We start from the raw sequence: 23,598 nt of genomic DNA, 5'->3' as shown, positions 1-23,598 counted from the left end.
AGCTATACAATCACTGGCAAACATTTTTTTTGAGTAAAAACAAGCCTGATTTAGTACCCATGAGATGAGAAGGGAAAATTCTCTTCAGTATTGTTTTTTTTTTTTTTTTTTTTCCCCCCGCTTAGTTCATTATCAGCAAACTATGGCCCACTCACAGCTGGTTTATCTTTAAATGGCTTTATTGAGATATACTTCACATGCTATACAATTTACCTATTTTAAGTGTACATACAGCCCTGACCAGTGTGGCTCAGTTGATTGGGCGTCGTCCTGCAAAGCAAAAGGTCGCTGGTTTGATTCCCGGTCAGGGCACATGCCCGGTTGGGGTGCGTATGAGAGGCAACAGATTGATGTTTTTCTCCCTCTCTTCTTCCCTCCCATCCCCTCTCTCTAAAAAATACACAAATAAAGTTTAAAGTGTACGTACATTTCAATGGTGGTTAATATAGTTACAGAGTTGTGCAGCCATCACCACAATTTCCCATTTTCATTATTCCAGGAGGAAATCACGTAGCCCTTCAGCTAAGAGTGGTTTTTACATTTTTAAAGAATGTTTAAGAAAGATAGATCAAAAGAGAGAGACAGAGAAGGAAAGAAAAGATGCAAAGAAGAAGACGTATGTGGCCGCCAAGTCTAAATTCTGTGCTATCTTGCCCTTTTCAGAATGTCCGGACCCTAATTTGTAGACTAACATTTTGCAACATTTGTTGACTTCCTCTCTCTTCCCCCTTCCTAACCAAAACTACAGAGACTTTATTTTTGCTGAACTTACTGAAAGTGAGTTGTAGACAGCATGACACTTCACCTGCACATGCTTCTGCAGTGACCTAAGAACAAGGACACTTGTCCCCGTAGCCACAGTACCATTGTCATGATACCGCCTACTATATTGTCCATAGTAAGATTTCCCCAGTTAGCCCAATGATGTCCTTCATTGCTGTTTTTTAAAATGCAGAATCCACTTTAGTTTTCATGTTTCCCTAGTTTTATGTAGTGTAGAATAGTACTCTCCTTCCCTTCTTTCCCCTGGAATATTTTTTTTTTTTTGGCCTTTTATGATATTTTTAAAGGGACCAAGCTTGTGGTTTTGTTGAATGTCCCACAGTCTGGGAGTTGCAGGATTGCTTCTTTGTGCTTGGAGTCAGTTTAAATATTTTGGCAAAAATACAACATAGATGAAGTTGTGTTCTTCCCATCGATTTTATCAGGGCACATAGTGTCAGTTTGCCCCATTATTGGTGATACTAAGTTTGATCTCTTGGATAAGATGATGTTTGTCAGATCTCTTCCTTGTAAAGCTACCTTTCTACCTGCTTAATTGATGCAAATATGGGGTGATAATTTGAGACCAGGTGTATATCCCTTTTCCCCCCACCAATATTCACCCAGTACTTTCAGCATCTATTGATGATCCTTTCTCTCTTTTTTTAAAATGATCACTTCAGCCCTGGCCGGGTGCTCAGTTGGTTAGAGCATTGTCCCGACACGGCAAGGTCGCCGGTTCAGTCTGTGGTCAGGGCGCATATAAGAAGCAATGAATTGAATGAAGAAATAAGTGGAACAACAAATCAGTGTTTCTTTCCCTCTCTCAAAAAAAAATAAATAAAAACATTTAAAATGATCACTTCAAACTTATGGATTTAAATATACTGTTATAGTTCAATATCTATTATCACCATATTTTTTGATGTTCACCTTATCCCAGAGTTGGCAGTGGAATCCCCTTTGGGCAGGCTCCCGAGTCCTTTTGACATGGCCCCATTGGTCTTTGAACATTTCCTTGCTTTTTGGTAAACAAGATGTTCCAGGTTCTCCTTGTATTATTCCTGTCTCAGGCTTGGCATTAATCATTTCCCCCAAGAATCATGGTTCGTGTTAGTGGAGAATGGCATTCATATCTGGGGGATACATGTACTCATTGCTACTGCAGTGTAATGGTTTCTAGGTCCTTTCAGTGAACAGAACTAGAAGATTTGATATGTATGTGTGTCGTGAATCCATACTGAATACACTTGATTGAAACCCAACCCCACAGGGTTTTTCTTCATCTTTCTCAATTCTCTGTATGTACCTTCATGCTCAGTGAAAACCCTTATCTCCTGAAATGCATACAAAATAATATTGGAAGTTTTAGAATCACTAAACCAATACCTCTACCAACAACCTTTCTCAGTAAAGTTTATAATTTATTTGCTCTTGGCACATAGCCTACTAAATTATTATAGTCAGAGTATTGTGTTCTGAAGGTGTAGGAAGTATTTTTTTTTGTTATATTATCAGTTTACAGGTTCATTCTGTTTGTATTCAAATTTAGGTTTTTTTTTTTTTAATATTAAGGTTGGGTTTATTCTGCTCAACTCTTTAATTTTTTTTTTTATTTATTGATTTTAGAGAGAGAGAGGAGGGGAGAGAGAGAGGAAGGGAGAGAGAGAAGAAAGAAACATCAGTTTGTTCTACTTACTTATGCATTCATTGGTTTATTCTTATATGTGCCCTGACTGGAATCCGACCTGCAACCTTGGCATATGGGGGTGGGGATGCTCTAACCAATTGAGCTGTCTGGCCTGGTCCTTCAAATTTAGGTTTTTAAAGAAATCTTTTAGTTTTAATTTTTAAAAAGACTTTATTTATTTTTAGGGAGATGGGAAGGGAGGGAGAAAGAGAGGGAGAGGAACATCAATGTGTGGTTGCCTCTCTCATGCCCCCAACTGGGGACCTGGCCCGCAACCCAGGCATGTGCCCTGACTGGGAATCGAACCGGCAACCTTTGGGTCTGTGGGATACTGCCCAACCAACTGAGCCACACCACTTTAGAATATTCTAAAACATTTTTGTGATTTAAAAATCAAAGTGGTATCAAGATAGTAAGGTAAGATCTTACTCTTATTCCTATGCTTTCTACTTTGTCTCTATCCATCTCCGCAGGTAACCAACTATTTTTAATAGTTTCTGATTATCCTTCCTATGTTTCCATTTGTGTGTATGTTTTCTCATGTGTGATGTTACTTATTCTTTCATGACTTGAATTAGAATATATGGACCATCTTCCTGGTTTCTGCCAACCTGTGTAGCTCTACACATTGGTACCATCTGGTAGCAGTGTGGCTAATTGTGTATTTCAGGATTTTGTGAGTCCATGACAGAGTGAAATGAAATGAGCCCATGTGCTTTTGTCATCTCCCGGAACTGAGCAGGCCTGTTAGAGTCCTGGCTATGTTGTTAACTGTTTGTGTCACCTTGAATGAGTCCTGTCACCTCTCTGCACATTAGTTTTCTCAGCTGTAAATTAGGAGGTTGGACTGGACAGGGAAGATCTTTCTTATTTTATTTGTATATCACTGCATAGGATTCCATTGTATGGATATACCCTGGCTTCTTCAAATGGATTCCTTGAATGGACATTTAGATTTTCAATAATTTGCTATTACAAATAATATTGCATTGAATGACTCTGTGCAAATGGTATTTTCCTCAGGGAAAATTCCCAGAAGTGGGATTATTGGCTAGGAAATTAAATGCACATGAGGTTTTATGAGAGCCCTGGCTGGTGTAGCTCAGTGGATTGAGCGCGGACCTGGGAACCAAAGGGTTGCCAGTTTGATTCCCAGTCAGGGCACATGCCTGGGTTGCAGGCCAGATCCCTAGTGGGGGCACGTGAGAGGCAACCACATATTGACGTTTCTCTCCCTCTCTTTCTCCTTCCCTCCCCATCTCTCTAAAAAGTAAATAAAGAAATAAAATTAAAAAAAAAACGCATGATGGGTTAAAAAAAAAAGTGTTATGAGATACTGTCAAATTCTTCTCCATAGGAATTGTCCCATTTTTACACTCCCATTAGCAATGTATATGAGTGTCTGTTTAGACCCCATGGCCTCACCAACAGAGTGTGTTGTCAAGCTTTTGAATTTTTGCCATTCCAACATGTGAGAAATGGCATCTCATTGTGGTTTTCATTGGATTTCTTTTACACATGAAGTTGGGCATCATTTCCTCAAACTTAAAGCCGTTTATAAAAACAGGCATACCTTAGAGCACAGGCGGCAAACACAAGGCCCGCGGGCTGAATCCGGCCCTCCACCTTGTTTTATCCGGCCCAGCACTTTGTTTCTACCCGGCGGCAGGACCGAGCTCCTTTCCCCTAGTTAAGGGGTAGTTAGTTACATGTATACAGTCCTAAAGTTACATTCGGCCCTTTGAAGGCAACTTTGAGGCTGATGGGGCCCCAGGTGAAAATGAGTTTGACACCCCTGCCTTAGAGGTACTGTGGGTTCTGTTTCAGACCACCACAATAAAGTGAGCCGTAATCAGTTTGCTTGTGGAAGGTCTTGCCTTCAATTTGTAAAAAATGCACCATCTGTGAAGTGCAAAGAAGCTCAATAAAATGAGGTGTGCCTGTGTTTTTATGTGAACCATATGTTTGTATTTATTACCCAGATTCCTTTTGGGGCTTGGGGCTTTTTTTAATATCAGGGAAATTGGTCCTTTATCTGTGAAACACTGTAAAAATTTTCTCCTGTTTTGTCTCTTTAAACATTTTTTTGGTGTAATTGAATTTATTAATCTTCTTTTTGCAAATTGATTTTGAATCATAGGAAGACTTTCCCCACACCCAGGTTGTAAAGGAATTTGCCTTTTTTATTAAAGCATTTGTATAGTTTCATTTTAAAATTTTGATCTGATCTGTGATATTGGTGTCTGTGCTGGTTACTTTCTTCACAAATCGGAGCCAGCACTACTTATTAAAATAGCCATCTTGTCCCCAGTGATATGAGATGCCATCTTTATTGTATGCTAAATTTCCATAAGTAATTGGGTCTTTTTCTGTACTCTTCCTTCTGTTTCATCTGGTCTGTATATTCATATGCCACTATACCACACTATATTAACTACTCATTCTAGGTCTTTTTGAGATAGAATCTGCTCTGGTATGAATCAGAAAGCAAGAGTAGAAATGACAGTATTAAAAGAGTTCACGGGTGATTTACTTACACATGGTCGTAGAGAAAACATGGCCAAGTTGGTCCTTATTGTATAAATGTCTGTAACTTAGAGTTGCTACAATATATTCTATGTATCTAGTTGCTGTTCTTCATAAAATGGAAATTGGGATGCTACAGTATCATAACTAGTAATCCTATTTTTTCAGTTTAGTTTTCCTTTCAGATTCAGTAGAGTGCTAAAAAGGTGATCTCATGAAGGCTGCTAGGCTACTCCCCTGCTTCCAGGTGAACTTGATTTTTTTATTTCTATGGGGAAAACAGAACCTCCCCCGACCTTTTAAAAAGCTTTTTATTCACACTAACATTGGCAATTAAACAGTCACACTTAATAACTCATCCAGTTATTTTACTGGTATTTCATCAGTTTTTGAAATAACATTCATCCCAAGTTTTTCTGAATTAAGCTTGTTTTAAAGATTGTTTCTTGTGTACCTTGCATAAAATTTCATAGTTTTGTTTTTTGAATTCTTAATATTTTCTCAAATTCTCATATACAGAGAGCAAGTGACTAGGCTCTTACTTTTTCTATGTATATATGTATTATTGTTGACACTACTACAGACGTCCCCTTCCCCCTCCCCTTTGCCTCCCTCCACCAAGCCCCCTGGGCTTTTACTTTTCCATTTTGATTTTTGCCAGTGCACGTTTCTAAATAATTTATGTTCCAACAGGAAAAGGTGACAAAGCACGCAACAAAGAAAAGAGGAATGTAAAGAAGAGTGTGGTGACAAAGCCAAACAATATCAAATCAATGTTCATTGCTAGTGCTGGGAAGAAAACTGTAGATGTGAGTTTTATATTCTTCTTTTATTTTGCCCTTTTCTTTGTGAAAAGACTTTAATATATTTGATTATACAGACAATAGGTGCTCACTATATTTGAGCTCAAATTTTTGAGTAATATTTTCCCAATTTCAATCACTAAGTTGGAATTAGATTTCTAAGTCAATTTAGGCACCTCAGTGGTTGGAACTTGGAGATACGAAAGAAAATTGAATCAAACAGCTGAACTGACTGTGTTTATTTCAGTGATTAGATTTATAGGTGAATTTGGGCACCTCAGTGGTTGGAACCTGGAGACAGAAAAGAAAATTGAATCAAAAAGCTGAACTGAGCCCTGACTGGTGTGGCTTAGTGGGTTGGACGTTGTCCCGCAAACCGAAATGCTGCTGGTTCGGTTCTTGGTCAGGGCATGCCTGAGTTGTGGGCCAGGTCCCCGGGTGTAGGTATGCGAGAGGCAACAGAATAGTGTTTCTCTTGCACATCGATATTTCTCTTTCCCTTTCTCTCTCATTTCCTCTCTCTCAAAAAATAAATAAAATCTTTAAAAAAACCCATGAACTGTGTTTATTTCAGTGATTAACAGGAGGATCATGGAATTAGGATGAGAATAGAGGATGGGAACTGTAGGTTTGGGAGTTATGTATACAGAGGTGGTTGTTAATATCTGTGACTACTAGGTGAGCGCTCAGAGTGAGGCGTGAAGAGGTTAGGTTCTTCCCTTCACAGACATGTGGCCTGGGTGAAAATGGGAAATGCAGGGCTATCTCATTCTACCTTCTTTTATAACTTCCAGAAAGGTGTAGAATTGGCCAAGGATGATCTGCTAGGTGGCCTTCTGCAAGATCTGACCACTGAGGTAAGTGTATCTCTGGAAATTGTTAAATATGCAGGGGACATAGGCTGAAGAAACAGTTCAGTAATTATACAGAATAGACTATTGCCAGAATTTTTACAAATGCAGTGACACCACCACCACCACCACCAACAACAAAAAAACCCAAACCAGAAAAGAACAACCCTTCAAATTGCTTTGTGCTCACCATTGTTGGTGAGAGTAGTTTCCAGCTGTTAAAAGCAATGCAATTCTGTAGATCGAGCTGCATGGGAGTGTGTTTGAGGTAGTACGAACACACACACACACACACACACACACACACGAGTGTTTCACGTGAGAGTCAGCTCTGGGAATACACACTGCTTGCACTCAGTTGCTGCACTGTGTTCCCAAAATAGATTGAAGCCTGTCAGTCTGTATAATCAGGCATGAGAGCCTTGTCTGGAATTTGGAGTGGGAGCAAAGGAAGAGTCAGTGAGCTGTCCATGATAGAACTCAGACAGGCTCAGCTGTACTGGGGATTTGCTACATCCCACAAAAACCTAAGCTCTCATTTACAGGTGTGCATCTTTCTAAAAGACTCTTGATTAAAATGACTTACACCAACACCATGTAGTTCTCGTTTGATAGTTTTTAAATAAAATATTCTGGAAAGGTAAGGGCAAAAGTATGTCAAGTTTTGAAAAGAAAAAAATTGGTCAGGGGTGGATTCAATATCCTGGTTTTCTAGTGAGTCTGTGGTATTGTTGCTATAGTAACTGTAGTGCAGAATGTAGATCTGTGGGGGGAGCAGGCAAGGAAAAAAAATGCTTTGCTCATTGGGTTGCAGTGGGGGAAGCAACGTACCTTTTCTGTCTCGCGGTAAAGCAAGCATGGCAGTGAAGGTCTGTCTTACCGCTCCTTGTAGACACCTCACACAGCTCCACCACCTGTAATAATACCGAAGAAGAAAAGGTCCAGTGGAGCTTCACCGAACCCTTTCTCTGTGCACACCCCCAAGGTAAAGTGTGTGGAAATGCCTTCAAACTTGATTTATGTTATGCTTGAAACTTATTTTGTTGCTTTTCTATGCGAGTGAGATGCCTTTGAATTTGTTCTCTTTTTTTTTTGTTTTAAATTAGAGCTCCCATTTCATTATGTAGTTTCACGTGTTTCAAAAATAGCATGCGCCTGCTTTTTTCTTAGTAAATTTTGTAGTAAGTAGTATGTGTTTATTATAGGTATTACAGCTGTGCTAAATGTAATAATTTTCCTCCTGGAAACAAGTATTTTTTTGTAAGCCTAGGTAACAGTAAAATAATTGAAGCTGTTACCTTAATAATATGCAAAATCGTTTTATAAATGGGAACTGTCATTATTTCCGGTCAGGGTAGGACAGTTGGCATATTTTTAGTATGCAGGTCTAACTGACTAAACATTTGAAAACATTTACAGGCAGTTCCTTCAGGCAAAACTGCTTCCCCTATCTCAAGGAAGGAGCCTCTATTAACTCCGATTCCTCTTAAACATGCTGAGTTTGCTGGTAAGTCTGATGTCAGGCAGAAGTACAAGGGTGTGGAGCAGCTGCAAAGTGCTGTCAAAACTGGAGGCCCCAGGAAGGAGGAAGTGGAGGCGATTTTGAAGGTATTTGTGACAGCAAGTTTAGGTGTGAAAGGTTTGAATTCATAGCAGTCAAAGTTGTAAACATTCAATTTGGAGATTGAAGAGACAGACGAATACACTGTGGGAAAAGGGTAGGCCGCTATGCCTGTGTGAGGGAAGCCTTTGTGCTCCGCAGCAGCAGTCCATGATGGGAATGTGCAATGACGCCCACAGGAGAGCCAGCACCAGCCGAATTGTGTATGCACAGCACGGAGGCGTCGGGGGCAAAAGATTTTGAAGATGGCGACTTTGATGAGCCCATGGAAGCTGTGGGGGTGGATGTGGAGCCTGTGGCTGCTGAGACCCGGAACCAAGAGAGTGACGCTGCAGAGGTGGTGAAACCTGAGGCAGACCTTGGGAAAGGGACCATGTCCTGCTTGTAAGAGCATTTTTATCACTTTTCTGGCAAGTATTGCTACAATTATGGTGTTGGATTTTGAAAGGTTTTTGAAAATTTGATTTTTGCAGAGGAGGTTTTCTCCCAGATATCTCTTGTTGGGACATCGATCAGGAAGATGACAGCAGTTTCTCAGTCCAGGAAGTTCAAGTGGATTCCAATTACCTGCCACTGGTAAAAGGGGCAGATGAAGAACAAGTGTTTCAGTTTTATTGGCTGGATGCTTATGAAGATCAGTACAGCCAACCAGGTAATCACACTGTATGTCTGTAACACAGAACAGCACCTTTCCCTTAAATGCTTCAGTGATTGTAATTGGCACAGGCCCTGCACTCACATGTGTGCATAGTAAGGGAGCGACACTCAGTCACTGTAAAGTGCGTGAGCCACCTGGATGGAGAGGAGCTGTGTGGTGTGAATAATCCTCAAAGATGCTTATAGTTTATCTTTGATATATTTGAAGTTATATTGTAGTTATGCACTTAAAATGAAATCAGTCATTAATTTCACTTATTTAGCAAATTGACACATTATTATATGCAGGGCACTGAGATGGGATGAACAAGCTGGACAAATTCTTTATCCTAATGGAACTTATATTCCAGTGGGGTGGTAGTGGGTGGGAGGATATAGACAATAAATAAGGTAAGTTGATAAATGGTGTAAAGGCAGTTAGTTGGGGGTGGTCTGGGAAGGCCTGCCTGAGGAGACCACCACTTGACTGCGATTTGACCCATGTGCAGATCTGAAGAAAGAGCATTTCAGTCTGATGAACCAGTAAGCACAGAGGCCTGGAGAGAGAAAGGAGGCGGCTTGTGTTCTTGTACCACAATAATGAAGTGACAAGATTGGTAGAAAATGAAGTTGGAGATAAAGGCCAAGGCCAAATAATGAAGGACCTTGAAAGCCATATTAAGGCATTTAGATCTTATTTTAAGAGCCATGGGGCAGTAGTGGAAGATTTTAAGTGGGCCATTTCATGATTGGGTGGACCCTCCAGTTTGTGTGAAGGTGTGTGTGTGTTGGGGCTGCAGCGGGGTAGTGGGGGAGTGTGGAAGTCCTGGAGATCAGTCAGTCTAGGGCAGGCATGCTAGTTACTTGGAGTAGTGGTGGCTGTGGGAGAGAAGTGAATGCATTTATCATGTATTTTGACATGAACTTGTCGATGGATTGATGTTAGGGTTGTCAGAAAGGAGAAATGAAGAATGATTTGCAGCCCTGGGTAGTGTGGCTCCATGGATTGAGCGCTGGACTGCGAACTGAAAGGTCGCTGGTTTGATTCCTAGTCAGGACACATGCCTGGGTTGTGGACGAGGTCCCCAATTGGGGTTGTGTGAGAGGCAACTGATTGATGTTTTTCTCCCTCTCTTTCTCTATCCCTCCCACTCTCTCTAAAAATAAATAAAATCTTAAAAAAAAAGAATGATTCCCAGGTCCTCCTCTGAATGAGCTGGTACTGTGAATTCTGACTCTCAAAAACCAGGAGGCTTTCCAGTTTCCTTTTCCTCTCTTTTGAGCCCTTTTTCACCACATGATTGGGCATCACAAGGTCTGTTGGATTAACAGGAAATACAGTATATAACCTTAAAGAAAAAAGTTAATTTTATTGAGATCCATTTCTGGATCTGAGGGTAGATGCAAAATGTATTTTTTCAAAGTGGTTTCCTGGAGGCTGCATCTGGTAATGAAAATAGAGGGAGTGTCAATGTCAGTGAAGCAAGTGAATGAGTAAAAAGAGTAAGTATTGACGGGCAGACTTGGAGGCCAGATTTACCTTTAAGATAACCAGACAGTGACTTTAACTGGAAAGACCTTAATGGTCTCTCAGAGGGGAGGCAGAAGTGTTAATATGTTTCAGCTTATAAAATATGTAGAAAGTCTTTCAGAGCCACTTGAGTAGCAAACTTCCATGTGTTAGTTTCTTAGGTAAAGATATAAGAAATCGTAGAAATGGTATCACATCTACTTTAGCTAGGGCAAGTCAATTTGGTTAGACCCTCTCACCTCTTTGACTATTCTGTGTTACTTGCCAGTGGAAGGTAGGCTGGCAGGTATGATTACGGGAGGCTGAGCAAATATTGCCCATCCATTGCCTAAGCCCAGGCACCATTCTCGCATGTGCTTTATAGGGCCTCAGGAGCACGGCGATGTGAATGGTGCTCACTGCAGTTGTGCGACGTGGTGGGCCTGCCCTTCCCAATACCACTGTCTGTGCTTTGCTTTATCTGCTTGATCTGGTTTTGATTCCCTGTCTTGGTTAATGATCCCATCAAAACCAGAAACGTGGGAGCCAGCCTTGATTCCTGCTTTTCCTCACTTTATTCATCAAGTCTAATTGGTTTTCTCTCCTAAAGTAGATGAGCTGTCTTCTCTTTCTCCTCACAATTGCTACCTCCTCTGATCCCTTCTTGCCTTCCTGGAACCCGCCTCTGAATCGATCCCTCAGCTGCCATCTCCCACACTGTGGGTAGAGCAATTGCTCAGAAGGGTAACTCTGACTGTATCATTTCCTCATTAACCAAAAATCCTCAGTGGCTACTGCCTATAACCTAAATTCCAAGTTCCTTAGCAAGGCTTCTCAGGCCTGCCATGCATGACTTTTGTGCCCTGGAAACAGCTCCCTGTGGGTCCCTTTACTCATTGTGTTTGACCGGAATGCCCTCACCTGGCTTAGCCCAGGGGTCATCTAGAAGTTTCTGAATCCTCTGGACTGGCCTAGGAGCCCTTTCTCTGTGACCTCATCCTACCTTTTCCCATCACAGCGTTTGTCATATTATTTTGAAAAGATCTGATTCTGTGCTTTTGCTTCCCCCAAAGCCTTTTAACTCCTGGAGGGCTGGGACCTTTTATTTCCATCTTTCAGAACAATGCTAGGCTGTGCTGAAATTTCTTTTGGCCAGTGGGAGTCTGTGTAGTAATAGGTGCTGGAAGGTAAAATTGAGGCATTGAATTGCAGGTACATTTGCAAAGCAACCAATTTACAATATGCATTGTTGAGTTCCTGGTACTAACCTGAGTGACTGGATAGGCCTTTTCAACTGCTATTGGGACATGTTTTGCAATTGAAAGAGATACCTCTGTGTGACTGGTCTGTCTTTCAAATGCTAAGGTAAAAGGAAATTTCTGGTGCTGGAGAATGCCTAAGAGATCATCTAATCTAGTTACTTCACCTCCAGAGGAGGAAGCTGAGGTTCTAAAAATAAAGTGGTCGGCTCCTCCCTAGCAAGAGTTCTGGGCTTCTCACCCTCAGTCCACTCTGCTGTTTCTATGGCACTTCTCAAGTTGTGTCCTCTGTGATCGGTGCCAATGGGTTAAATAAAATGACTTAAAAAGAAGTCCTTTAATCTCAGAGGGTTGAACAGTTTCATCATGATAGCAGGTAATGATCACTGAGCCTTGGTGAAATCAATGCTGCTAATAAAACCCAAGTACTCCCAAAGACCCTGTTACTGTTTCTCGCTTTCTTACAGATTCTGAGTCAGTCAGTTGTTGCTGAATGCTCCATAATTATGAAAAGAATTTTACTCTTTGCATATGGGAAGATATCCTGTCTTCATTATGACTTTTTCAAGGTTGAATAATCCTGACTGCACCTGGTTTCAGCTAGTAACTTTGGCGGCGGCGGCGGTGGGGGGAGGGGGGAGATATAATCTTTGTTTACCATGATCTTTTTGTGGCAAATGAGGCATAAACAGTGTCAAATGAAATGTGTTGCATGAAATGTGATATTAGTTTGACTGTAAAATGAGCTATTTGAATCTTTGAATTCAATATTAGGGTCTTTATTTTTCTTTGCTTGGAATTTTGTTTTTTCATCTCTAAGTGTTGTAAGGATGACTTTTAATTTTCTGCACTACTGTGATTTCTTTTTAATCATCCCCACAGTCCTCCCTTCCCTCTCTCCTATCACCCCCACCTGCCTCTTTCCCCCAGATGAAAAATCACACAACGCTTGTAAGAATTTTAATCATCTTGCAGAAATGAAAATTCTTAGATGGTCTTATTTCTACTAGAACGAGTGACAAAAGGAAGCACTGATGAGTTATCTTGTGAAACTGGAGTAATTGGCCTTGTGACAGTAGTAGCCTTTACATGTGCCAGACTTTTCTTAGTGTCTTAGCCAAGTGGCCGTGCTGAGTGGTATGTTGGGTCACGGGGCCCAGGATTTTGGATTGTTCACGGGGCCCAGGATTTTGCACAGCGATCATCTCTTAGGTTGACTAACAAATCCATTAGGTAACTGTATCTGCCAGTTTTCATGAGCACTGACTTGATATCTTATCAAGGCTTGTTTTTACTTTGTAGTATATGTTACAGAGGGATCTCAAAAGGAGCATGTCTGCTGAGTTGGTTATTAGACTCTTTGTTAAACTGAAATAGAAGAGATGAACATTATAAACTCTGCCTAGCTAGATGTCTTAAGTGGTCTTTGAGGTCGAAAAGGTGAAATAGGAGATAGCAGTTGAACCTCATTATGAGACATTTATTATTATATGGAATAAGACATAGGAGATAAATTGTTTTTCCAAAACACAGTATTACATACAGAAAAATACTGGGGTACCATACATAGTCATCCTTATACATGAATGTTAATTTTTATCAGTAAGTATAAGTGCTATAGAGGACTTTAGTGTTAATTCTCAGAGTTCTGACAAGCGGTTTAATTATGAGATGTGTTAGAAGATAGTTTGCTGTTTTGTGTCTCTTAATCTGGATAATCCTTGTTCGAGGGAAAATATGTTTTGTGTTTTTTACCCAATGCTGACTTAGGACAGCTCCCTAGTTCCCCAGGGGTTTCTGCACTGACCTGGGTGTCGCAGTAGTTTCCCAGGTGTGTCTATTCAGGCCTGGGATGTCTCCCTAATAACCAAGGTTTGTCTCTTATTTACCCGGATGTGTCCCTAATAATACGAAATATGTTTACACCAAGAATCACTCTGTCCCCTGTCCTCCTAGTGGTCCCAGGTTTTACCAGTGTGGTATTGTATGACATAAATAGTAAGTAAAGAAACTGATGTTGGGGACTGGACATCAGGTAGAAGTTTGCTGTAAAAAATGACATATCATGCCCTGACTAGTGTGGCTCAGTGGATTGAGCGCTGGCCTGCAAACCAAAAGGTCGTCGGTTCGATTCCCAGTCAGGGTACATGTCTGGGTTGGGGGCCAGGTCCCCAGTAGGGGGTGTGCAAGGGGCAACCACACATTGATGTTTCTCTCCCTCTTCCTTCCTTCCTTTCTGTCTAAAATAAATAAATAAAATCTTTTAAAAAATGACATCATAAAGGCATATATGTGTGGACACATTCATTGAGTCTTTATAGTGCTCCTTTAATGTGATATAATTGAAATGGTTTTGTTTTTTTTTTTTTTCATGGTTTTCTCTTATTCTTTTAGGTGTAGTATTTCTGTTCGGCAAAGTTTGGATCAAATCTGCCGAAACCCATGTGAGCTGTTGTGTCATGGTAAAAAACATTGAGCGAACGCTCTACTTCCTTCCCCGTGAAACGGTAAATGTTAGTGATTAGCTTTTAATTCCAAGTGCATTATGTGCTCTACCATCAGGCCTGTTCTTCAACAGGGCTATGAATTATCTACAACCTTCATGCTTTTTTTTTTTTTAAGATTTTATTTATTTTTAGAGAAAGGGGAAGGGTGGGAGAAAGAGTGGGATAAAAACATCAATGTGTGCCTGCCTCTTGTCCCCCCCCAACTGGGGACCCGGCCCGCAGCCCAGGCATATGCCCTGACTGGGAATCGAACCAGCGACCCCTTAGTTCGCAAGCCAGCACTCAGTGCACTGAGCCACCCCAGCCAGGGCCACAACCTTGATGCTTTTATTTTGCTGCCTGCCTAGTCACCACTGATTGTCAGCAGCTCCATTAGAGGTTGGGAAAAGTAGAGAAATGAAGTAAAACTCTGTTTTTCTACTTGTTAGAAAGTGTGAAAGACTGTAAAAGTGTCTTGAGTTTTCATGTGCAAGCCTGCCTTCCCCCACCCCCACCTCTCATTTCCATAGTAATGGTGTTTGGGAGTGTATAGCTCTAAAATGTGCCATGGAGTTTGGCCTCGTTTTTATACTTTTGCTGTATAGGCAGCCGTACCATTTTCTATATGGCCATTTAACAGGGTCAGTTCCATTGCTCCTCCTTTTATACCCACACTCCCCTTCTGCACCCAGCTTCTCCCCATCTGCGTTGAACTGTGAAGATTCCTGGTCAGGATTTACAACACTCTTTTTCCCAATTTGTAGGACTGATTGATCATCTTTATCTCCCGTTTGCTTTTATGATGCCATTGGGAAGAATTGGGCATTGGGTTTTGTACATTTTTGGGTCTGTTTGTATCTCTGAACTCACCTGTAAGACTGTTCTATTAAATGTTTAAGTGGGTGAGGATGAAAATTGATTTTAGTCTTGGGTTTTTGGTGGCTGAAAAGATTTATGTACAGATACTCTTTTTTTATCGCCTCCTTCCCTCTCCATGGGAGAGCAGAAAGTTGATCTGAACACAGGCAAAGAAACGGGAACTCCAGTTACGATGAAAGATGTTTATAATGAATTTGATGAGAAAATTGCAACAAAATATAAAATCATGAAGTTCAAGTCCAAGGTTTGTATTTGGTGATAAGCTTTTCTGGCTCTAATTGTTAGTTGATTGTTCATTTCCTAATTTAGCAAATAGTTGTTGCATATTGTCTTTGTACAAAATGCCCTCTGTGGCTATAATTCATCGAATAGAAATTTTATGGATATCCATGTAAAACCAGTATGATAGATTTGTGAAAATATTTTCTGTCTCTTTAAACTGCTTATGAAATAATTTTCATTAATTTGAATAGAAAGATTACTCATAGCAAAGTAATTGCTTCCAGTACTTAGAGCATATCTTGTGCTTTTATTCCCACATGGAGAAGAAACTGTTCGGATCTTGTGTGTATTAGTTGTTGCCAAGTTGTCTTAGTCAGAAGGTTAAGTGAGGTTTTATTTTTAAAAACTAGGGACTATGATGCTATTCTGATAGAACAAAAAACTTTCGTTCCTGTGATACATGTTGATCAATTGTGAGATAGTGATTCTGTAAGATAATCGATGCCTTTGGCCATCCATGTGGGGGCTGTAACTCACTCAACATACTGGCTATTCACAGTGACTGCAATAAAGGGAGGGTTGAGTTGCTAAAGATAAGGCTAATGGTCTTAACTATTTGAGCTTTGAATTGTGGCTGATGGATCAAGTGTCTAAAATTCTAAAAGCATGTGGTGTAATGGTGAAGAGCGCAGGTGCTGGGACCATACACCTTGTGCCTTTAAGTCCTACCCCTACTGCTTTCTAAGTGCTGAGTGACTTTGGGGCTTCCTTCTTCCCCCGAGCAGTGGGGACTTATTTCAAGAGTTGCTGGAAGGGTTAACTCAATGAATTCATATTAGGTTATCAGAACAGTTCTTGGTACATAGCAGGTGCTCAGTAAATATCAGCTATAATTATAATGCTAATTGTGAAATTTTCTAGCAAGATGGGGTTGCTTAAATATTAAAGAGTAGGAAATGATTTAATGAATTGACAATGTGAAATATTTAAATCTTTTATTGCCCTTCTTGAATGCAAATACTTCTAAGTTCTGTAGTGTTTAAAAGAAGTCTTTTTAGCACTTAGTCACATAGTACTTTAGTCTCAGTTGGAAGGGGAAACTGGGGCCTCTGTGGTTTTAGTTATCTTTGTGTTCCATAGGATGCTAGATTCCTAATGATTGAATACAGGGACACGCAGTATGTATGTAATGTTTGTCAATTTATTTTGTGAGAAGTTTTCATTAATAATTGTAAAATATCTGCTTACCCAGATAGTGGAAAAGAACTATGCTTTTGAGATACCTGATATTCCAGAAAAATCTGAATATTTGGAAGTCAGATACGCGGTAAGTCAAACAAAGAAAATTACTGGGTTTTGGAGAGAATGACATTGTTCTATTTTTGAAATTTCAGCTGGCTTTCAATTAGTATTCACAGAGCTCCTTAAGCCCACAGTTCACTGAGGTGGGCTTACAGTAATGAATAATTAAAACGGGTAAAAATTTAAATACATAGACTACAGATTATACTGCTTTCCTCTGCATCTTTAAATAAATAAGTCAAAACTGCACAACTCTGTCAAGTGGAACGAATGCCGCATGATGGAGTTCACCATCATTAGTCTGTTGAAGTGTCCCTTCTGAGCAGGAGAAAGGTGAGAGAGGAGAGTGTCGGTAGTGTCACTACAGTGCTGCTCTTGCTCCTGTGACAGGCAAGGTCATGGCTGTGGGATGTTAATTAACTGGACCTTAACCTCCTTTTACCTTTGTTCTAGTGTTTTGATCCCACAATGTTGGAAACGGGAAACTTTTAAGAAATGTTTCTGACAGTGGTGATGAAATGTACCGTGGAGGCATTTTGAATGAGTCCCATTCTCTTGCCTTTATTCTTCTAACGCAGTGGTACTTATTTGGCTGTTCTTTATCAGTAAGGCATGTGTGGCTCTGGCCAGAAACCCTCTTTTGGGGAGCTTCTTGGCCTATTTTTCTTCTAATGGGTGTCATCAAGATGCATTATTTTGTCATTGTGAATTGTTTTTGTTTCCTACTGTGAATTGTTTTGGATTTCATTTGTGGCAAATTACATTTCATATATATAAAAGGAGTTTCTTCTGGTACTTCATAGAAAGGCTTTTGTTTATTTCAAATATAGACTTTGGAAAATGTGAAGTAATAATTTTAAACAAAAAAGAGTTTTTTCCCCCTTTGCCTTTTTCAGTCTGAAATGCCACAGCTTCCTCAAGATTTGAAAGGAGAAACTTTTTCTCATGTATTCGGGACCAACACATCCGGCTTGGAATTGTTCTTGATGAACAGAAAGATCAAAGGACCTTGTTGGCTCGAAGTAAAAAACCCACGTAAGGAAAATTTGACTTTGAGAATCCTAAGTAAGTGATAGATGTGATTTTCAAAAGGGAAGTTAGGGCATTGGTTATTTCAGTGTGTCCACTTCCTTTTCTGTGTGTTTTTTCTCAAGGTTTTCCTAGAGTGAGTGTAGGGAATGTGTTTGGAATAACTTTATCACTGTAATGCCTGGCAGTATAGGCACAGGGAGGCCTTAGATAGCCCAGGTGGCATCTGCACATCCCTCATGGTGCTGCTGTCAGTGTGGACCTCTGACCTGGCTGATACGGTCCAGCTGTTCTTTCTAGTTAACTACTAACCTCTGAAGCAGAGGGGTATCACTTAGTGGTTGTTTGATCTCTTACCTGATGTTTTTCGGTATTTGCATCTGTGATACTTTTTTGTCCTCACAAATCTGTTAAAAATGTTTTATGATTTCTCCAAAGCAGTGATTTGTTTTTTTAAAAAACCTATTTTGTGTCCTGGATTCTTCAGAAAATCAGTTGGAAGCTGTAGACCTGTCTCCAAGAAAATGAGCATATGGGCACACACACACAAGGATTTGCATACAATCCAATAATGTGGCTTATTGTTAGTTAAATGTTATAAGAGATTCTTATTAGAAGATGGGATTGAAGACCCTCCATCACAGGTGTCTTAATTATAATATTTTTTCTTTTTCAGTAAATGGCTATTGATCTGTTGTATTTTTTTTTGCTCTTTTAGAGCTCATAAATCAGCCAATCAGCTGGTGTAAAATTGAGGCAATGGCTTTGAAACCAGACCTGGTGAATGTGATTACGGATATTGGTTCCCCTCCACTGGTGGTGATGTCTTTCAGCATGAAGACAGTACAAAATGCAAAGACACATGAAAATGAGGTAAAGAAACAGGACAGATTTTGTATCTATGCTTTCTATGAAGATACTTGCCTGAAGTTACACAGCTTTGCTGCAAGGGAAAGTTGTTATTTTTGAAGGGGAAAGAATACTAATTCACTACCAAACTCTTTTAAAAGACTTAAATTGCTGGACTTATTTTTATTTTTTGGTTAAATTTTTTTTTTTTATTTTGGAGAACTTTAAATGCACATAGAATAATTTAATAAACTCCCATATACCAATCACTTATATTCAGCAGTTAGCAAGCTTTTGTCATACTCGTTTATTCCGCCCTCCTTTTTTCCCTCCTGAAGTAGTTTAAGGCTAATCTCAGACATTTGTATCATTGCATACTTTGGTATGCATCTCTCAAAGCAAGCACACTTTCTTATATAATACCGTCATCACACCTAAAAACATCAGCAGCGATTCCTCAATATCTAAAATATCCAGTCCATATTCACGTGATTTCTTTTTCTCCAAAATGTCTTTTAACGTTTGGTTTATTTGAATCAGGATTCATACAAGAATCACAGATGGTGTTTAATTTCTATGTCTCTTGAATGTCTTAAATGGGAGCAGCTTCCTCCCACCCCTTACAGGTTTTTAAGTGACTCTGATTTACTTAAGAATAACTGTTGGTTGTCTCATAAAATTCCTCATTTTCACCAGGGGCCATATCAGCCTTGAGGTTGCCTTCAAAGGGGCCGATTGTAGAGCTCCTTGCCCCTAGTTAAGGACTACTTACATTTATACAGTCCTAAAATTACACTTGGCCCTTTGAAGGCAACCGTGAGGCTGATGTGGCCCCGGGGAAAATGAGTTTGACCCCTTGCTCTATACCAACAGTTGGCAAACTGTGGCCTGTAGGCCAAATACAGCCTACCACTTCTTTTTTTTAAATAAAGTGTCATGGAACACAGAACTTTTTAAAGTTTATTTATTTATTTTTAGAGAGGGGAAGGGAGGGAGAGAAATATCAATGTGTGGTTGCCTCTCATGTGCCCCCCACTGGGGACCTGGCCCACAACCCAGGCATGTGCACTGACTGGGAATCGAACCGGCGACCCTTTGGTTCACAGGCTGGCACTCAGTCCACTGAGCCACATCAGCTAGGGCGGAACACAGAATTTTTTATTCATGTACATATTATCTGCAGCTGTTTTTGTGCTATTGAGGCAGAGTTAGTAGCCATGACAGACACCATGTGGCCTGTAAGGCCCAAAATATGTACCATCTGGCTCTTTACAGAAAAAGCGTGCAGTGCCTGTTACTTAGTGATAAAGGACTGATTAGATTCAGGTTTGACTTTTTTGGCCAAAAGTACTTTACATGTGACACATTGTATTTCATATTGTATCATATCAGCAGGTATACAATGTCTGGTTAAACCACTCTTAGTGGGGGTGATTGACTATTCAGTTTAAGTTTTCACTTAGTTTTTTCAACCTTGGTACTGCTGATTTTTTGAGATGTTTAGTTCTCTGTTGTGGGGGCTGTCCTCTGCATTGTGGAATGTTTAACAATATCTCTAGTAGCACTCCTCCCTCCCAGTGCTACAACCAAAAATGCCTCTAGACATCTCCAATTGTCCCCTGGGGGTGGGGGCAAAATTGTTCCCAGGTGAGAACCATTCATCTAATGGCTTCTTTTGTTAGTGATTTTTGCATGAATTAGTTATTTTATTAGGAGTTGTACTGGGTTGGCCAAAAAGTCCATTTTTTTCTATAAAAGACACATTTTTCAATTTCACCAATAACTTTATTGATTTGGGTATTTTGAGTATGCCAGCTGTCTCCTGCTATTGGCATGTAGTGGCTAGAGGCCAGGGGTGCTGCTAAACATCTTCCAATGCACATAAGACAGCCCCACAGCAAAGAATTACTTGGCCATAATGTCAGTAGTACCAAGAAACTTCACAAACCACTTTTGACATGTTTGATCAGTCATAGCACCTTCTCCGTGCACTGCACAAATCTTTTTTTGCCTTCCAGTTGCATTTTTTGGTTTCTTGAAATAATAAAGCATATAATACACCGAAAAAGTGTATTTTCTTTCATTTTTAATATTAAAATGGCTGCACAAAAATTCAACAATTTTGATAATTTTTTAAAATGCACGCTGATATGGAGGGGAGAACCAAGATGGAGGCATAGGTAGACACACTGCACCTCCTCGCACAACCAAAAGAAGGACAAAAACAATTTGAAAACAAAAAACAACCAGAACTGACAGAAAATCAAACCGCACGGAAATATGACAACCAAGGTGATAAGAAACGTTCATCCAGACCCGTAGGAGGGGTGGAGAGGCACAGCCAGGGCAGAGAGGACTCGTAGCAACGTGGCCGGATCCAAGGACTGGCAGAGTGTGGGACGAAGGGGGCAGGCAGTCTGACCACTAGCAGACCCCGAGGCTCCACATTCACTCACAGATAACCCGGGAGGAATGGCAGGCGAGCAAAGCAGACCGTACAACCCAGGGCTCCAGCGCAGGGAGATAAAGCCTCAAACCTCAGATTTAAAACGCCTGTGGGGGTTGGGGCGGCAGCAGGAGAGACTCCCAGCCTCACAGGAGAGGTCGTTGGAGAGACCCATAGGGGCCTAGAGTGTGCACAGGCCCACTTACTCGGGAACCAGCACCAGAGGGGCCCAATTTGATTGTGGGCAGCAGAGGGAGAGACTGAAACCAGGCGGGCAGAGAGTGGAGCAAGCGGCCAGTGCTCCCTCTGGGCCCCTCCCCCGCATCCAGCGTCACAGGTCAGTGACCAGCGTTACGCTGCCGGGTGAACACCTGAGGCTCCGCCCCTTTACGTAACAGGAACGCCCAGACCAAAAAAAAAAAAAAAAAAAAAAAGCCCAAATGAAAGAACAGATCAAAGCTCCAGAAATAAGCAGCGAACAGATAGCCAACCTATCAGATACACAGTTTAAAACACTGGTAATTAGGATGCTCACAGAATTGGTTGAATTTGGTCACAAATTAGATGAAAAAATGAAGGCTATGCTAAGAGAAGCAAAGGAAAATGTACAGGGAACCAATAGTGAGGTGAAGGAAACTGGGACTCACATCAACGGTGTGGACCACAAGGAAGAAAGAAACATCCAATGAGAAAAGAATGAAGAAACAAGAATTCAAAAAAATGAGCAGAGGATTAAGAACCTCCAGGACATCTTTAAACGTTCCAACATCCAAATTATAGGGGTGCCAGAGGGAGAAGAGGAAGAACAAGAAACTGAAAACTGATTTGAACAAATAATGAAGGAGAACTTCCCTAATTTGGCAAAGGAAATAGCCTTCCAGGAAGTCCAGGAAGCTCAGAGAGTCCCAAAGAAGCTGGACCCAAGGAGGAACACACCAAGGCACATCATAATTACATTACCCAAGATTATACACAAGGAGAGAATCTTAGAAGCAGCAAGAAATAAGGAGACAGTTACCTACAAAGGAGTTCCCATAAGACTGTCAGCTGATTTCTGAAAAGAGACCTTACAGGCCAGAAGGGGCTGGCAAGAAGTATTCCAAGTCATGAAAGGCAAGGACCTACATCCAAGATTACTGTATCCAGCAAAGCTATCATTTAGAATGGAAGGGAAGATAAAGTGCTTCTCAGATAAGGTCAAGTTAAAGGAGTTCATCATCACCAAGCCCTTCTTATATGAAATGTTAAAGGGATTTGTCTAAGAAAAAGAAGATAAAAAATAGGAACAGTAAAAATGACAGCAAACTCACAGTTATTAACAACCACACCTAAAACAAAAACAAAAGCAAACTAAGCAAACAACTAGAACAGGAACAGAATCACAGAAATGGAGATCACATGGGGGTTTATCAACAGGGGAGTGGGAGGGGGAGAGGGGGGGAAAGGTACAGAGAATAAGTAGCATAAATGGTAGGTAGAAAATAGACAGGGGGAGGGTAAGAATAGTGTAGGAAATGTAGAAGCCAAAGAACTTATAAGTATGACCCATGGACATGAACTATAGTGGGGGGAATGTGGGAGGGAGGGGGTGGGCAGGATGGAGTGGAGTGAAGGGGGGGAAATGGGACAACTGTAATAGTATAATCAATAAATATTTTAAAAAAAATGCATGCTGATATGACAGCTGTAACAATACAGCCTAACAAAACTGTTTTGAATGAAGTTAAAGACAACCAAACACTACTAGAGTCATCGTATGGAAAAAAACATAATGAACTTTTTGGCCAATCCAATAAAATTGTGGATTTCTAATTTTGTCAACCTTTCCATGTTTATTAAACATGTTAAATATTAGAATGTTTATAAGTTAAACTTTTATAAAATTTACACTTTCTCATTAACTATCTCTATTTGGTTATGCTGCAGTAGTTTATACAGGAAAGATGAGATAAATATACTTCATTGCCAATTATCTGAGTAGGAAGTTGGGGACCTACATTACATACAGTGTTGACCAACCATTTATTTCTTTATTTTTGTTGTTACTTATTTTTGCTTCCTCTTTTGTGGAATATTATGAACTCATGGGTATTATTATATATTCTGTATGTTCAGTCTATTGCGTTCATCATTGTTATTTTTGATGCTTAAATTTGTCTTTCATTGGTCATTGGGACCTTCTTTATGTTTGCTTCTAAGTCCTTTTGGCATTGATGGGCATCTTTTTTAACAGCAGAACTTTGGTAGTATTTTTCCTATGATATATTTTTAAAATGTATTTATTTATTTTTAGAGATAGGGGAAGGGAGGGAGAAAGAGAGGGAGAGAAGCTTGATGTGCGAGAGATACATTGATCAGTTGCCTTTTGCACACCCCTAACCGGGGGCCTGGACCACAACCCAGGCATGTGCCCTGACTGAGAATTGAACCAGCGACCTTTTGGTTCACAGGCTAGTGCTCAATCCACTGAGCCACACCAGCCAGGGCTGCAGTATCTTGTTATACTAGAAAGCAAGAGTGATATGAAAGTCTAAGATATGTCAGAAGGACTCAGGAGTCAACTTGAAGACTTTCCTATGGGCCCAAGATGGGACCGTTTGAGCATGGATAAGAATAACTGTAACAGATTCAAACAGGTGAGTTCATAATGATATTGTAAACACTAACACAACCATATTGGTCATCAGTGAAGAAAGCTAGGGAATCAATTCATTATGATAAAAATGG

At 40.4% G+C, this 23,598-nt stretch overlaps 1 protein-coding gene across 4 annotated transcripts in view; it reads left to right on the top strand.

Moving 5' to 3' along the window:
• The window catches only part of POLA1 (DNA polymerase alpha 1, catalytic subunit), a 299,926-nt gene that overhangs the window by 9,730 nt on the left and 266,598 nt on the right, over nucleotides 1-23,598 (top strand). For 3 of the 4 annotated variants that reach the window (XM_053917486.1, XM_053917487.2, XM_053917485.1), the window contains exons 5-15: nucleotides 5,672-5,787; nucleotides 6,576-6,638; nucleotides 7,525-7,617; nucleotides 8,052-8,139; nucleotides 8,433-8,637; nucleotides 8,727-8,905; nucleotides 14,053-14,165; nucleotides 15,151-15,267; nucleotides 16,498-16,572; nucleotides 17,444-17,612; nucleotides 18,295-18,449. In XM_053917486.1, the coding sequence (XP_053773461.1) occupies nucleotides 5,672-5,787; nucleotides 6,576-6,638; nucleotides 7,525-7,617; nucleotides 8,052-8,139; nucleotides 8,433-8,637; nucleotides 8,727-8,905; nucleotides 14,053-14,165; nucleotides 15,151-15,267; nucleotides 16,498-16,572; nucleotides 17,444-17,612; nucleotides 18,295-18,449 (1,373 nt within the window). The remainder of the gene's footprint in view (nucleotides 1-5,671; nucleotides 5,788-6,575; nucleotides 6,639-7,524; nucleotides 7,618-8,051; nucleotides 8,140-8,432; nucleotides 8,638-8,726; nucleotides 8,906-14,052; nucleotides 14,166-15,150; nucleotides 15,268-16,497; nucleotides 16,573-17,443; nucleotides 17,613-18,294; nucleotides 18,450-23,598) is intronic. The other variant, XM_024569966.3, reaches the window with a different exon arrangement.

This window comes from Desmodus rotundus, chromosome X (assembly GCF_022682495.2).
Source record: "Desmodus rotundus isolate HL8 chromosome X, HLdesRot8A.1, whole genome shotgun sequence".
Lineage (NCBI taxonomy): Eukaryota > Metazoa > Chordata > Mammalia > Chiroptera > Phyllostomidae > Desmodus > Desmodus rotundus.
This window is presented reverse-complemented; position numbering and strand designations above follow the sequence as displayed.